Genomic DNA, 15,726 nt, shown 5'->3' with positions numbered 1-15,726 from the left:
GTCAATGTCCTGACCTCCCCCATTCTCAGGGGAGAGTTTTCAGCCCTTCACTATTGAGAATGGTGTTAGCTGTAGGTTTTCATAAATACCCATTACTGTGCTGAGGAAGCACTCTGCTGTTCCTGGTTTTCACCGTTTTTATCACACAAAGATGACATATTTTGTCAAATGTCTTTTTCTGTGCCAATTGAAATGGTGACATGTTCTGTTAGTAGGATGTATTGCATTGATTGATCTTCCTATTTTAAACCACCTGTGCACTCCTGCAATTAGCCACAGCATATAATTACTTTAATAGGACGCTCAACTGGGTTTGCTAGTGTTTCCTTGAGGATTTTTACATCTTGGCTCATAAAGGAGGAGTGTGTATTTCTCTTTGCTTGTGCTCTGGCTTTGATATCAGAGTTAATTTTGACCCTGATACAATTATAGGAATGGCACTGAATATTCTGTAGGTTGCTTTGGATTAGGATTGAAAGGGTCCCTCCTCTTCTGTTTTTGGAAGAGTGTGAGGATTGATATTAATCCTCTATAGATGTGGGTAGAATTCACCCACAAGGCCACCTCGTCCTGGACTTTTCTTTGCTGAGTGACCTTTATTGTTGATTCAGTTTCTTTGTTTTTTGCTCTGTTGAGATTTTCTATTTGTACTTGAAGTAATCTGTGTGTTTGTGTGAATTTGTCCATTCTACCTAGTTTATCTAATTTGTTGCCATACACCAGTGCATAGTATTCTCTTATAATTCCTTTTGTTAGTTTGAAGTCATTAAGTTTTTTTTTTCTTTCTGATTTTGAGAATTCGGGTCTTTTTAGTCAAGCTGAAGGTCTTTCTGTCCTGTTGATTGTTTTGGAGAATCTAGTTGGCGTTTTGCCGTTTCCCTCCACTGTTCCTTAATTGCTGATCTTCATGATTTCTGTCCTTCTGCTAGCTTCAGGCTTGGTTTTCTTTTTCTACCCTTATGCACTTTAACATTAGCTTTTTAATTTCTACAAAGTAGTCAGATGGGATTTGATAGTGACTGTGTAGAATCTGAATCAATCTGGGAAATTTCTCATCTTAAACATGAAATCTGGCATCCTTGAATTTGCAGTATCTCCCATTTATCTAGACTTACAAATTTCTTCCAGCAATGTTTATATCAGAAATCAGATTTTGTACTTTTGTGTTAAATATTTACAGAAGTTTTTGTTTGGTTTTGGTCTTGGGGATTGAACCCAGAGCCACTTAACCACTGAGCCACATCCTCAGCCCTTTTCATGTTTTTTTTTATTTAGAGACGGGGACTCACTAAGTTGCTTAGGGCCTGGCTAAGTTGCTGAGGCTGGCTTTGAACTTGTGTTCCTCCTTCCTCAGCCTCCAGAGCCTCTGGGAAGCAGCTTCATTAGCAGGGCTTCAGGTGGGTTCTGGCATGTGGAGTGGCATTGGTCACCTGCACAGGTAAACGCAAGCCAGTACAGCGCAGCTGTGGCCACCACCTTTCCTGGCCTCACGGGGGCGGGGGCTGCAGCACCCCAGGAGTCCTAAGAGAAGTCCACTGAGCAGGTGTCATCTGGGGGACAACAGCATGGGCGGGGACGAGGATGGCAGAGAAACAGAGGGTCGGTGTGTTTCCAGTGCCAGCGGGGCCACCTCGTAAGTCTCCACAGTCCAGGTGAAGGCCTGGTGGTAAGTTCAGCCAGTGGGGGCGGGGGGAATGGGGGGATGAGGAGGGATGGGGGGATGGGGGGGATCGCCCCACTGCCCCTTCAGCCTCAGCTCCCCAGCTGCTGTGTGTTGGGGGTGTGCACTTGAGGGCCGTGTAGACAGTCCACACGGCCAGTGAGGCTGCGGCACACACCCACTCACAGTGGGCACCACGCCGTTAGCCTTGGTTTAGAGGCTCACTCCCACGCTAGCAGCACACTCTTTAGGATGGGTCGGCCATAGTGCGGGTATTTATTTTCTCTTTTGAACTCGGGGAGACAGTTGTGTGTTAATAAGTAACAACTATAATTGCTGTTTTCTCTTAATAACAAAAATGGTGTGGATAGCTAGGAATTAGGGAACTAAGACACTTTCCACGTTTTGTATGTTACCTTGTTTTCAAAAAAAGAGAAATTATTAGCCCCTAAGTATTTATTATGTGTTGTGTAGACTTATAAAATGTCCTACAGCACAAATCCTCATTATACTTTTTGGTATTGCCGTTATTTACAGTGCCTAATTATCTTGTTTGTGTTACTGTGATTCTTTTGACAGATAATATAGAAGTTTCCACACATATATCAGGAAATTCAATCTTATATAGAAAAAATGAGACGGTTATCAACATGTTGCATAATCAATTTAATTCATTTCAGTTAAATTCTTATCTTTCATACTCTTCTTTTACGTAGCCACATGCATATTATAGCTTCGAGGCTAAACATTAGGCAGAGGCAGGATATGTGTGTGCAGCCATAATGAGCTTGCTTTTTAATACAAAGGAAGATTAGAATCGTATTAAATTGCATGTTAATGGAAAAATAAAGCAAAACATAATAGGAAGACAATTGGGGCTGCTGTTAAGTCTGGATCACAGAACACAGTTTTGCTATTTATTGGTTGAATGTTGAGTTTCCTTTGGATCTTGCCCTTAATTATGTTAAGTATAATACATCCTAAGTATTCCTCGTAATGTGAAGAAGTGCTGTGGTTAGGCTGACTGCTGAGGCCAGAGGGCGCCTCAGCCACATTACAGGCAGCCTTTGGAGTCACAGGTGAGGCCCCCCCAGCCCGGGGAACTCACTGTGACAGGTGCAGGCTCCAAGAGTGGACACGAGCGGCAGCTGACACGCGCGCAGGGCCCTCGGCATTCCTGCAGAAGTGCTGGGTGCTTCTCTGCTGGGTCGTCCTGTGCCTGGGACACAATCCTCTTCCTTGTCACACATTACGGCTCTGAGCTGGCTGGACACGTGCAGTCCTGGGACTTGAGGCAGGGACATGTTTAGGCCAGGTCTGGGACTAGTCACCCAGCACAGGTTTCTCTCAGGTGAGGATGCTTCCCTGCAAAGGCTGCCCGGAGCATCAGGGAGAACCCGTGTCCATGTGTGTGGGGCTGGCACGGCATCAGCTGTAGTGTGACTGACAGCGGGATTATCCCAGGCTGGGATGGAGCCCTTGCAGAGGAGCAGGTGAGGGGATGTGAGTTAGGTGATCGAGCCCAGGTCTGAAGGAGGACCCCTGGAGTTCTGTCTCTCATGTGACAAAGACCCTTTCTCGTCCCTGCCTGGGCCTCAGCCTCAAGGGCAGCATGCAGCAAGGTTGTCTTCAGCCTTCTTTGAGAACTAACAGAGAGAGCTTCCAGCCTGGGGACAGAGGAGAAAGAACTCACAGAGTGACTTTGAGGAGTGGCAAGCAGCTCCATGCCTGGGGCACAGCCTTGCAGGGGTCTGGGTGGGAGCAGAAGAGGCCAGGCAGCCATTGAGCACCCTTGGTTGTGGCCCACGGGCTGGGCCGTGCGGAGCTGGCTTTCCAGAGCCCCTGAGCTGGGATGGGGGGCAGGACCCCCTGGAAAGCTGGGCTGCTAGAGCAGAGTGCTGGTTGGAGTCTGAGGACAGACGGGGAAGCGTGTCCAGCAAGAGCCATCAGGAGGCAGGCACAGTGGTCCTGGGACAAGGCCCCTAATGAGGGAGGTGGGCAGGTAGGTGAGAACCGGGTGGGGTAGGAGGAGGACTGAGAGGCCAGGGAAGCAGCCAGAGAACCTGGCTCTGCTGGGGAGCCTGGGCACAAGGGGCACACCTCTGCCCTCAGGAGGGTGGCACAGAGTCCTGGAGAGAGACAAGGCACTGGGTCAGGGGTACCACCTTGCCTCCACTCTCCCCAAGGACAGACCCCATTCTTATGGGTGATGGGTTGGGGTCATCAGACCCTGCCCAGGCTCCATCCCAGGCTTCATCCCCCGGGCCACATGCTAGCACCTGCCCCTGGGCCTTCTTTCCACTGTTCTCCCCCAGCAATGAGCTTGGAGCCTGCACTTCCTGTATTTCCACTGGCTGCCAGAGGGAGGCAAGGTCCACCCTGGGACTGAGAAGAGACAGTGGACAGCAGGGCAGAGGGAGTCAGCCTTCTCCAGGAGTCCAGAATCCAGGCCCATTAGGGTCACAGACCCTGAACTTTTCCAACGGGTCCAGTGGGTGACATTAACAAAGATTACCATCATATGCAATGGCAGATGGGCACTGTGGCCATGCCCAGGACGCAGCTCCCCATCCGGGGGCTCAGTCCTACCCTGCAACTGGAGAGCAGTCCATCACAGAGGCCCCTCTGGCTCTGGCCCTTCACCCTTGGAAGTGGGCTGGATGGCCAGAGCTGTCCAGGGACTGTCCAGGAGGCTCCCACACTGGATTGGTGGTGCCCCAGGATCAAACCACTCTTTACTTCACGGAGGGTTATTCTCAGTTCAGAACACATCTGGAATAGAAAAACCCCTGGTGAGCCCGTTTGGATCCCTCCCTCCACAGGCAGTCAACCACCCGGGAGGACCCAGGACGCTTGTCCAACGGGAGGACAGGTGGGGGCTGCTCTCCAGGACAGGCCTGAAGGGGTGCAGCAACATCCCCCACCAGTCTCCCACGAGAGCCGGATGTCCAGGTGGAGGCAAGCTGGTCCCCAGCCAGGCCGTCTCTCTCCACAACCCAGTCCCCACACAGCAGAGGGGTTGAGAGAGCCCCTGCACTGCTACCTGCCCAGTGGGCACGTGGCACTGAGCCCACAACCTCACAATATACACCAGTGTGTGACACATTCACTTACTAATTACACCAGGTGTTATTTTCCAAGCTGAACGAAAACCCCCCAATGCAAAATGTAAATACAGCTTCTCCCCAAATTGTTATTATTTATTAACTCAAAACCTGTGGTTTGAGAGACCAGTGAACCTGCTAGCCCTTAGACATGTCACTGCAGACCACCACTCGGGAACATCAAGGTCCCTTTCGGTATCCCTCACTTTGCAGTGGTCAGTGGGAACTGGTGCTGGTCCACTGGAACGCTGGAGCTCGGAGGACACTGACTGTTGGGAAGAGTGGCATGTGCTCGGAGCGGGGGCTTCTACAGGGGACTTGTGGGGTTCCCTTCGAGCATTAAATGACGTCTCTCTTGTGCCCACAGACCAGCAGTACTCATGGTCCCCGACGCAGCACTTCAATGAAGAACGGTACTCCCCGGCTCCCAGGAACATGAAAGGGTTGTCTGGAAGCCGGAACCCGCCGCCGCTATGTGCAGGCCACACCTGTGGCGTGGCGCCCCCTGCCGACTGCGAGCACCCGCTGGACCACCTCCGCCACGGGCAGGACACGCGGCAGCCCTACCTGCTCAGCCCGGCGGAGAGCTGCCCCATGGACCACCACCGCTGCTCCCCGCGGAGCTCCGTGCACTCCGAGTGCATGATGATGCCCGTGGTGCTGGGCGACCACGTGTCCAGCAGCACCTTTCCCAGGATGCACTACAGCTCCCACTACGACACCAGGGACGACTGCGCCATGCCCCACATGGGCGCCAAGATCAACCGCATCCCCGCCAACCTCCTGGACCAGTTCGAGAAGCAGCTGCCCCTGCACAGGGACGGGTTCCACACGCTGCAGTACCAGAGGGCCTCGACGGCCGCGGAGCAGCGCAGCGAGAGCCCGGGCCGGATCCGGCACCTGGTGCACTCGGTGCAGAAGCTCTTCACCAAGTCGCACTCCCTGGAGGGCTCTTCCAAGAACAAAGCGGACGGCACCAAGGGCGACGGCCGGGCCGACGAGCACCACCACGGCCACCACGCCCGGCACGGCAAGCGGAGCCGCAGCAGGGAGCGGAAGCCCGAGGCCAAGCACAAGTCGGGCTCCAGCAGCTGGTGGAGCTCGGACGACAACCTGGACAGCGACAGCACGCACCGGGCGCCGAGCGTGGTGAGCAGGCACCACCTGGACCCCTTCCCCCACTGCTACCCCGAGGCCCTGCAGAGCCCCTTCGGGGACCTCTCGCTGAAGACGTCCAAGAGCAACAACGACGTCAAGTGCTCGGCCTGCGAGGGCTTGGCCCTGACGCCGGACGCCAAGTACATGAAGCGGAGCTCCTGGTCCACGCTCACCGTGAGCCAGGCCAAGGAGGCCTACCGCAAGAGCTCCCTGAACCTGGACAAGCCGCTGGTGCACCAGGACATCAAGCCGCCCCCGCGGCAGTGCCACTACCTCCAGGTAAGGGCCCCGCCAGCGCCTGGCCCAGGGCGGCGCTGGTGGCTCTCAGTGGGCAGAGTCCATGAAGGTGCGGTTAGACTGTCGGGACCCACACGCTGTGGGCTGAGCCAGGAGCTTGGGTCCTACTCTTGGCCTGTTTTTATTTTGACACCTTATCTGTGCTATGTGGGAGGCCGTGGGCAGCTCCATGCGGGTCCACAACAGGTAATGATCAGATGGGGGGCGAGCTCCTCCGTGTCTCAACATCCACCATTTCTGTGGGAACCCGCCAGCTCCTCTTTTCTACCTGTGTAGAGTGTAGATTATGGTAATGACAGTCACCTGCTGAGCACACACTGCAGCTGTGCTCCATGAGGGCACTCTTGAACTCCTGTCCACCTGGAGTCTTGGGTCCCATGCCCAGCCCCACTGCTGGTAACCAACCTTCATGGCTCTCGGCGCCGGCATGGTGAGACCAGGAAGTCTTGTCCTGGGCCTCGCCCGTTTCACTTAGCGGGTGACCTCCTGGTTCACCGTTGCTGCAGGCGGCAGGATGGGCCTCTCTGCTGAGGCTGAGACTCTTCCCTGTGTCGATAGGACCACGCCTTCTCTGCCCACCCAGCCCTGGACTCTGCTCCTCGCCATCCTGGCTGCTGTTACGGTGCTGCCGGGATGGCGTCAGTTTCGACAGGTGGCAGAGAGGTGACCTCAGGCCATTCTGGGGGTCTCTGAGGCCCCCGGCTGCTCCCTGGAGCCACTCAACACCGTCGCCATCCCCTTGGGACCCCCAGGGCTGGAGGCCTAGGACACAGCGGCAAAAGCACACCTGCCTTCACAGGAGCTGTGGGTTCGGGAGCCGCCCCTGGCAGAAGCCTGACCTCCACGCCCACCTCCTGCTCCTGGGAGTGGCATCCCTGAGCCACAAGGCAGGAGGTCCGACTGTGGGAAGGAATCTGTCTCTGTGATGCTGATGAGATGAATTCACAAAGGCAAAGCAAACTGCAGACAGCGGCTGGCGAGAGCTGCACACTGCAGACCTCTGTGCGTCAGTGACGCCTCCCTCTCCTAACCCTGCTGTCACCAAGAAAGCCAGATCCGCCCTGGAGGTGCCTGCTCCACTGAGGATGCAGGGCTCAGAGGCTGCGGGCTTGGCATCAAGCTGATACATGTCACCACAGATCCCCTCTATTGCCTGAGAGCAGGTGCAGCGGCCAAATGCTGCTTCAGGGAAATGCTCCTAGCACGGAGTCACGCTGCTCACTGCAGTGAAGTCACCAGGCAGCCACCTAATGGGACAGAAAGACAGCCCTGCCTCTGTCCAGGAGTGCCGAGTTGGCAAGCCCTCCCCATGCCAGGCTCAGGGGCTCTGTTCTGAGAGGGGAGGTACCCAGTTGTTTGCATGGCAGATTTATGCAAAGAGACAGATTGGTTGTTGCATAAAACATTATTTATAGCAGTGGGAGAGACTTATGCTTTGATTGTACTTGGCCAGCCTCGATAGTATCCAAGGGTAGAGACTCATCTACTTATCTAAAGGACCGTGGTGACTAGAATGGGGTCCAGAAGCAAAGCTCTTGTTTTATTCTTTTTCCACTTGAACCTGAGACACCTGTAGATTGGTGCTCCTTGGACACTAAAGGTCGGTGGCACAACAGTGACGTTGCACTGGGTCCACGTCCCTGCCACACCTGCTCGGCAGCGTCCTGTGCCCTCAAGTCTACCTGCGGCTGCCCCCATGGCCCACACTGTCCTCCACCCTCCAGCAGCCCTTGTGATCCTGTGGCTGAGGAAAGTGCCACACACACATCCAGGGCACAGGTAGCATAAGGTCCCAGGCCCTATGGCCACCATCAGTTGAAGCAGACCCCACATCTCACACAACTGCCGCAGCAGACGTTCCCATGTTTGTCCCTGAAAGGTCCACGCTGAACGACAAGGTCAGATTGTGAATCGCAGCCATGACACAGGAGCAGACACTGAAAGCAGTAGTTCTGCAGGGCTCCCAGCATTAGGTCACGTTCGCCTTCCCCAGGCTCCAGCCTCTCCTTCCCAGTTTGTTTGAGCGGGATGCGATGAGGGGCCTCTTGAACCTCTCGGTCCACAGATTTCTCCTCTCTTTCTCTCTTCCCAACCCTGGAGGGCTTTTGGTTTTTAAACTTCATAGGCAGCATGGCCCCTAGGCCCTGCTGCTTGGGCTCTGTTCATGGTGTCCAAGGTCCAGTTTCGTAGGTTGGTGGAAACCTGCCCAGAGCCTGCAGTCCCTGCATTTCTGCACTGGCCTGGCTGGGCCGCCTGCCTGTGGGCCTCCTGCTCCCTCTGCCAGGCTCCCTCCCTCTCTCACAGGGGTCAGTCATATTTTTCAGCTGTCTTCTAGGAGCTTCAAGGGGAGGAACAGTGTCGATCTTCCCCCCACCTTCTGGGTCTCTCCACTGCCCCCTGCAGCTGGACGGCACCTGAGAGCAGCTGGCTGTGAGCCCCTGTGGTGGAGGGCACGCAGGTGGAGCCGTGGTCTTAGACAAATGCGTTTTCCAGGCTTCAAACATCATGTCTTTTATAGAACAGGAAACTGCTCTGGCCCTGGGAAGAGACCACGCGGGGGAGCCCGCACGCCTCTGTGGCAGACCCCTGGTGTCAAGTGGCCCTGCACAGGACAGGGAGGACGGCCCCCGCCCCCTCCTCTCCTGAAGACTCTGGTGCCTCCGTAGCAGGCCTAGCCTGGCGCCAGCCTCCCTCCCACCCCCGGTTGGGATGACACGGGCCACAGCCAGGGGGACATTGCAGCAGCAAGGAGGGTGGGGGCACCCCAGGAGGCCACGCGGCTTCCAGGACCGCTCTGCCGCCTCCCTCGGCAGCAAACTTCTCCCCTCTCCGCCTCTCAAGGAAAACAGGCACATTCTGGAGGCAGCCCAGTGACTGTCCCTTCTCATTGTCCTCTGGAGGTCACGCAGGCTCGCTGGGCAACACTGATTAGGACGCAGCACAGATCACGCTCCGTCTCCTCGGGCTATGTTTGTCCGAGCACTCGGCTGAATCGATTGTCAAGGACGCCCGTCCGGGGTTGGTCCCTGCTGATTGCAGGCAACTTCCTGGTGGAAGATAGAGGCTTCTGGGCTCACGCAGAACACCAGGGAGCTGGAGGAACTGGCCTGCGGGGGCTCCTGTGGGAGTGGGGCCAGAGGGAGGAGAAGGGAGAAGTGGGCGTTAGTGCGCGGGTATGGTGAGCACCGCTAGGGCCTCGTGGAAAGCTGAGGCTCGGGCTGGCAGACGCCCTGCGTGCCTCCTGCCTTGGTGTGTAGCACTCACAGCTGCACTCCAGGAAGAGTCCTGACCTCAGTGGGTCCAAACAGGTGAGCAGAGGGCCACGGGCAAGGGTAGCCCTGCCTGCCCCTTCACAGTGCTCCTGAGCCTGCGTCTTCCGCTTCAGTGGAGAGAGGTCCATGGCCGGGGAGACGTGTTCCCTGGCCCACCTGTCCTCTCTTCTCCCCAGTTGGCCTCCACGTCCGCTGCAGTGTGGCCCCCTGACCACCCCCCACTGTGGTCTGTGCCTGCCCTTGCTGGCCACTGCCAGGAGTGGGACAGTGGACCCAAGAGGCTGCACTCCTGGGCCTCCGAGGGGCCTCCAGGCTGGTCTCCAGTGCACCTGGTCCAGGTCCCACATGGGTGCAGGCACGGGTGCAGAGCCGCTCTGCCGCCTCCGGCGTCTGCGGTTGGACTGTTTTGACAGCAGCGACGTCTCTCGGTGGTTTTGATTGGCATTTCCGTGATGACTGACGGTGCTGGGCACTTTGTCAGGCCCTTGTCTGTCTTACTGAGGGACGCCTTCCCTCCACGGGATCACTTTTCTCAGTTCCTCACTTGTTCTGCCGTTCACCCCTCATCAGACGGTGAGCCGGAAAGATTCCCTCCTATTCCTTAGTCTGTCTCCTAGTCAGCAGAAGCGTCTCGGCTTCTATTTGTCTGTTATTGCTTTGGTTACCTGTGCTATTGGGGTCTTTTAAAAGAAGAAAAACCATTGCCTGTACCCATTTTGGAAGTGCCTTCCCTGTTTAGTCGTCCTGGCGTTCCGGGTCTTACATTCAGGCTTTGGTTCACTCGGAGCTGATTTCTGTGCAGGGGAGAGACAAGGTCTTTCCGTCCTCCTGCTCTGGAGGCCAGTCTTCCCACAGGGTCTGCCTTTGGCACGTTTGCCAGAGATCCTGGGTTATGCTCAGGCCCTGGTTCTGTCCACTGGTCTGTAGGCGTTTGTGGCTGCCGCCTGCAGTCTTGGTTACCCCAGTCCTGCAGTAGGTGTGCCTGGAGGTCGGGGGCCTGGGTTTTTGATCTCAAGGACTTTGACTGTTGGGGGGTCTGGTGATTCCCCCATTTCCTGGAAGAATGCTACGGTTGTTGATGGCAATTACGTTTAGTCAGTAGGTTGCTCTGGGTAGGATGCTCATGACCAGTTTCCTGCCCTCAACACGGGAGTGCGGTCCACTTCTGTGTCCTCTACAACTTCTTCCTCCGGGTCTTATCATCTTCCTGGTGGAGGCCCGTGTTCCTGAGCACTGTGACTTCCCTCTCAGCGAGCTCCTCCTGGTGAAGACCATGTTGGTGGGTTTGCATGCAACCTTGCTGAGCTCACTTACCAGCCCCCACCACTTCTTGGTGGTCAGGTCTCCCTCTGCTGAGGACCCGGTCAGCTGCAAGCAGTGATCGTCTGGCCCCCTTCCCTGGCTGAATGCCTTTATCTCCCCCTCCCCCAGTGGTTCTTCTGTAGCTGTGGGGTGGCTGCGGCCAGGCTGTGTCCTCCCTGTTGGCGTGTAGTTCTCTCTGTGGCTATGCCCCGTCTGGTGCTGGCCTCAGGGTCATGCTGGCCTCATTAAATGCCTTGGTTCAGTTGTTTGGAAGGGTCTGGGCGTTCCTTCTTTAAAAGTTTGGTGGAATTTAGGAGTGAAGGTCTCTGCTGGGACACATCACGACTGGTTCAACCGTATCACCTGTCGCTGGACTAATTCAGGTTTTCTCTCCTGAATTTTATCTTGTGGCCAGATCCATCCACTTCCTACAGGTTTTGCAATTTGTTGGCATAGAATTGTTCACAGAAGTCCCTGGTGCTCCTCTGAGTTGGTACCAGCTGTGATGTGAACTGGGCAGGATGGGCCCCATCCTGAGCCTTGGTGCCCAGGCCCTACAGTGCCAGGGACCCACAGGACAGGCAGCTGTGGTGGGGAGGGGTTGATGGCCTTCTTCCTCACCTGCCACCTCCCCCGTGCCCCCTTGTGTTCTGTGGTACCAGCTGTTATCTGTCCCAAATGCTCCCTTGTGTTCCGTGGTACCAGCTGTGATGTGTCCCCAGTGCTCCCTTGTGTTCTGTGGTACCAGCTGTGATGTGTCCACTGTGCTCCCTTGTGTTCTGTGGTACCAGCTGTGATGTGTCCCCTGTGCTCCCTTGTGTTCTGTGGTACCAGTTGTGATGTGTCCCCCGTGATCCCTTGTGTTCTGTGGTACCAGCTGTGATGTGTCCCCCGTGTTCCCTTGTGTTCCGTGGTACCAGCTGTGATGTGTCCCCTGTGCCCCTTGTGTTCTGTGGTACCAGCTGTGATGTGTCCCCCGTGTTCCCTTGTGTTCTGTGGTACCAGCTGTGATGTGTCCCCCGTGATCCCTTGTGTTCTGTGGTACCAGCTGTGATGTGTCCCCAGTGCTCCCTTGTGTTCTGTGGTACCAGCTGTGATGTGTCTGCCATGTTCCCTTGTGTTCTGTGGTACCAGCTGTGATGTGTCTGCCATGTTCCCTTGTGTTCTGTGGTACCAGCTGTGATGTGTCTGCCATGCTCCCTTGTGTTCTGTGGTACCAGCTGTGATGTGTCCCCAGTCCCCCCTTGTGTTCTGTGGTACCAGCTGTGATGTGTCCCCAGTCCCCCCTTGTGTTCTGTGGTACCAGCTGTGATGTGTCTCCAGTCCCCCCTTGTGTTCTGTGGTACCATCTGTGATGTGTCCCCAGTGCCCCTTGTGTTCCATGGTATCAACTGTGATGTGTCTCCCATGTTCCCTTGTGTTCTGTGGTACCAGCTGTGATGTGTCCCCAGTACTCCCTTGTGTTCTGTGGTACCAGCTGTGATGTGTCCCCAGTACTCCCTTGTGTTCTGTGATACCAGTTGTGATGTGTCCCCAGTCCCCCCTTGTGTTCTGTGGTACCAGCTGTGATGTGTCCCCAGTGCTCCCTTGTATTCTGTGGTACCAGCTGTGATGTGTCCCCAGTGCCCCTTGTGTTCTGTGGTACCAGCTGTTATCTGTCCCAAATGCTCCCTTGTGTTCCGTGGTACCAGCTTTGATGTGTCCCCAGTCCCCCCTTGTGTTCTGTGGTACCAGCTGTGATGTGTCCCCTGTGCCCCTTGTGTTCTGTGGTACCAGCTGTGATGTGTCCCCCGTGTTCCCTTGTGTTCTATGGTACCAGCTGTGATGTGTCCCCAGTGCTCCCTTGTGTTCTGTGGTACCAGCTGTGATGTGTCCCCAGTGCCCCCTTGTGTTCCTTGGTACCAGCTGTGATGTGTCCCCAGTTCTTTCTTGTGTTCCATGGTATTAGCTGTGATGATTCCTTTTTCACTTCGTATTTCGTTTATTAAAACCAGTTAGGGCCTGGGGATGTGGCTCAAGCAGTAGCGTGCTCGCCTGGCATGCGTGCAGCCCGGGTTCGATCCTCTGCACCACATACAAAGATGTTGTATCCGTCAAAAACTGAAAAATAAATATTGAAATTCATTCTCATTCTCTCTCTCTCTCTCTCTCTCTCTCTCTCTCTCTCTCAAAAAAAACAGTTAGCCTAATAAAGGCATTTGCTATTTTTTGTTCATTTTTTTGGAAAAACCAGTATTCCTGTCATCAACGTTTTGTGTATTCCAGGTCTTCATTTCTGCTGTGCTCTTCCTTATTTCTGTTCCTCTACCACTGCAGATTGGGGAGCCTTGCTTTCCTGGGGGCCTGAGCTGCGTTATCAGGCTCTACACTTGACGTCTTCCCACTTTTTAATTGTTGGTCTATGATTTTACTCTGCCGTGGTCAGGGAAGGGAACGGCTCTGACTTGTTTGTATTTGCGGAGACTTGGGGCCTCGCGTGTGCTCTGCTCTAGGGGACGTGCCCCAGGGAGATGAGCAGTGTACATGCCACAGTTGTTGGCTGAAAGGTCGTGCAAATGTCTGTCGGGACCCTGGGGCACAGTGGGGTGGAACCCCACGTGCCCTGTGACTTTCTGTCTGCATGGTCTCTCCGTGGCTGTGTGAGGGGTTCTGGGTCCTCAGCTACCCCACACTGGAGACCAGCTCTCCCTTTAGAAATGGCCACATTGGTTTTATGAAGGTGGGTGCTCTGGCATTGGCACGGGTCTATCAAGAACCAGCCTGTGTCCTGTTGGTGGACTCCTGGATTGTGACACTCTGACTTCATCTCCTTTAATCACTTTCAACCTGACTTGATGGGGCACGAGTAGGGCTGCCCCACTCACGGCTGCTTTCTGTTCCCTTCAGTGTCAGGCTCTATGCTTCCTCACCACAGTGGTCATGGAGGCAGTGGACAATTGATTCATGGGTTTTGATTTTGTCCATCTCACCTGTCAGAATCCTTAAACTGGGGCATTAAGAGTTTCCATTGTGTCTTTGTGGAGTCCTCCTCCTGTCTCCTGGTTGGAGTGTGGAGTCTTCCTCGTGTCTCCTGGTTGGTGTGTGAGGCCTTCCTCCTGTCTCCTGGTTGGTGTGTGAGGCCTTCCTCCTGTCCCCATCGTTGGTGTGTGGGACCTTCCTCCTGTCTCCTGGTTGGTGTGTGGGGCCTTCCTCCTGTCTCCAGGTTGGTGTGTGGGACCCTCCTCCTGTCTCCAGGTTGGTGTGTGGGACCTTCTCCTGTCCCCATCGTTGGTGTGTGGGACCTTCTCCTGTCCCCATCGTTGGTGTGTGGGACCTTCTTCCTGTCTCCAGGTTGATGTGTGAGACCTTCCTCCTGTCTCCTGGTTGGTGTGTGAGACCTTCCTCCTCTCTCCTGGTTGGTGTGTGAGGCCTTCCTCCTGTCTCCTGGTTGCTGTGTACAGTCTTCCTCCTGTCTCCTGGTTGGTGTGTGGGGCCTTCCTCCTGTCTCCTGATTGGTGTGTGGGGCCCTCCTCCTGTCTCCAGGTTGGTGTGTGGGACCTTCTCCTGTCCCCATCGTTGGTGTGTGGGACCTTCTTCCTGTCTCCAGGTTGATGTGTGAGACCTTCCTCCTGTCTCCTGGTTGGTGTGTGAGACCTTCCTCCTGTCTCCTGGTTGGTGTGTGAGGCCTTCCTCCTGTCTCCTGGTTGGTGTGTGAGGTCTTCCTCCTGTCTCCATGTTTGGTGTGTGAGGCCTTCCTCCTGTCTCCTGGTTGGTGTGTACAGTCTTCCTCCTGTCTCCTGGTTGGTGTGTGAGGTCTTCCTCCTGTCTCCTGGTTGGTGTGTGAGACCTTCCTCCTGTCTCCTGATTGGTGTATGAGGCCTTCCTCCTGTCTCTTGGTTGGTGTGTGAGACCTTCCTCCTATCTCCTGGTTGGAGTGTGGGGCCTTCCTCCTGTCTCCTGGTTGGTGTGTGAGGTCTTCCTCCTGTCTCCTGGTTGGTGTGTGGCGCCTTCCTCCTGTCTCCTGGTTGGTGGGTAAGGTCTTCCTCCTGTCTCCTGGTTGGAGTGTGGGGCCTTCATCCTGTCTCATGGTTGGAGTGTGGGGCCTTCCTCCTGTCTCCTGGTTGGTGTGTGAGGCCTTCCTCCTGTCTCCTGATTGGTGTGTGAGGCCTTCCTCCTGTCTCCTGGTTGGTGTGTGAGGCCTTCCTCCTGTCTCCTGGTTGGTGTGTGAGGCCTTCCTCCTGTCTCCTGGTTGGTGTGTGAGGCCTTTCTCCTGTCTCCTGGTTGGTGTGTGAGACCTTCCTCCTGTCTCCTGGTTGGTGTGTGAGACCTTCCTCCTGTCTCCTGGTTGGTGTGTGAGGCCTTCCTCCTGTCTCTTGGTTGGTGTGTGAGGTCTTCCAGCTGTCTCCTGGTTGTTGTGTGAGGTCTTCCTCCTGTCTCCTGGTTGTTGTGTGAGGTCTTCCTCCTGTCTCCTGGTTGGTGTGTGGGGCCTTCCTCCTGTCTCAGGTTGGTGTGTTAGACCTTCCTCCTGTCTCCTGGTTGGTGAGTGAGGCCTTTCTCCTGTCTCCTGGTTGTTGTGTGAGGTCTTCCTCCTGTCTCCTGGTTGGTGTGTGAGGCCTTCCTCCTGTCTCCTGGTTGGTGTGTGAGGTCTTCCTCCTGTCTCCTGGTTGGTGTGTGGGGCCTTCCTCCTGTCTCCTGGTTGGTGTGTGAGGCCTTCCTCCTGTCTCCTGGTTGGTGTGTGAGACCTTCCTCCTGTCTCCTGGTTGGTGTGTGGTGCCTTCCTCCTGTCTCCTGGTTGGTGTGTAAGGTCTTCCTCCTGTCTCCTGGTTGGAGTGTGGGGCCTTCATCCTTTCTCCTGGTTGAAGTGTGGGGCCTTCCTCCTCTCTCCTGGTTGGTGTGTGAGGCCTTCCTCCTGTCTTCTTGGTTGGTGTGTGGGGCCTTCCTCCTGTCTCCTGGT

General features: G+C 55.3%; 1 protein-coding gene across 5 annotated transcripts in view; it reads left to right on the top strand.

Moving 5' to 3' along the window:
• Window positions 1–15,726, top strand: part of Dlgap2 (DLG associated protein 2) — a 604,909-nt gene that overhangs the window by 500,945 nt on the left and 88,238 nt on the right. For all 5 annotated transcript variants that reach the window (XM_058580233.1, XM_058580237.1, XM_058580239.1 and 2 more), the window contains one exon: window positions 5,132–6,201. In XM_058580233.1, the coding sequence (XP_058436216.1) occupies window positions 5,132–6,201 (1,070 nt within the window). The remainder of the gene's footprint in view (window positions 1–5,131; window positions 6,202–15,726) is intronic.

Source organism: Marmota monax, unplaced genomic scaffold (genome assembly GCF_021218885.2).
Source record: "Marmota monax isolate L192 unplaced genomic scaffold, Marmota_monax_Labrador192_F-V1.1 WCK01_AAM20220418_F8-fsc00195, whole genome shotgun sequence".
NCBI classification, from domain to species: Eukaryota; Metazoa; Chordata; class Mammalia; order Rodentia; family Sciuridae; genus Marmota; species Marmota monax.
Note: the sequence above shows the minus strand (reverse complement) of the source record. Positions and strands in the feature narration are given on the sequence as shown.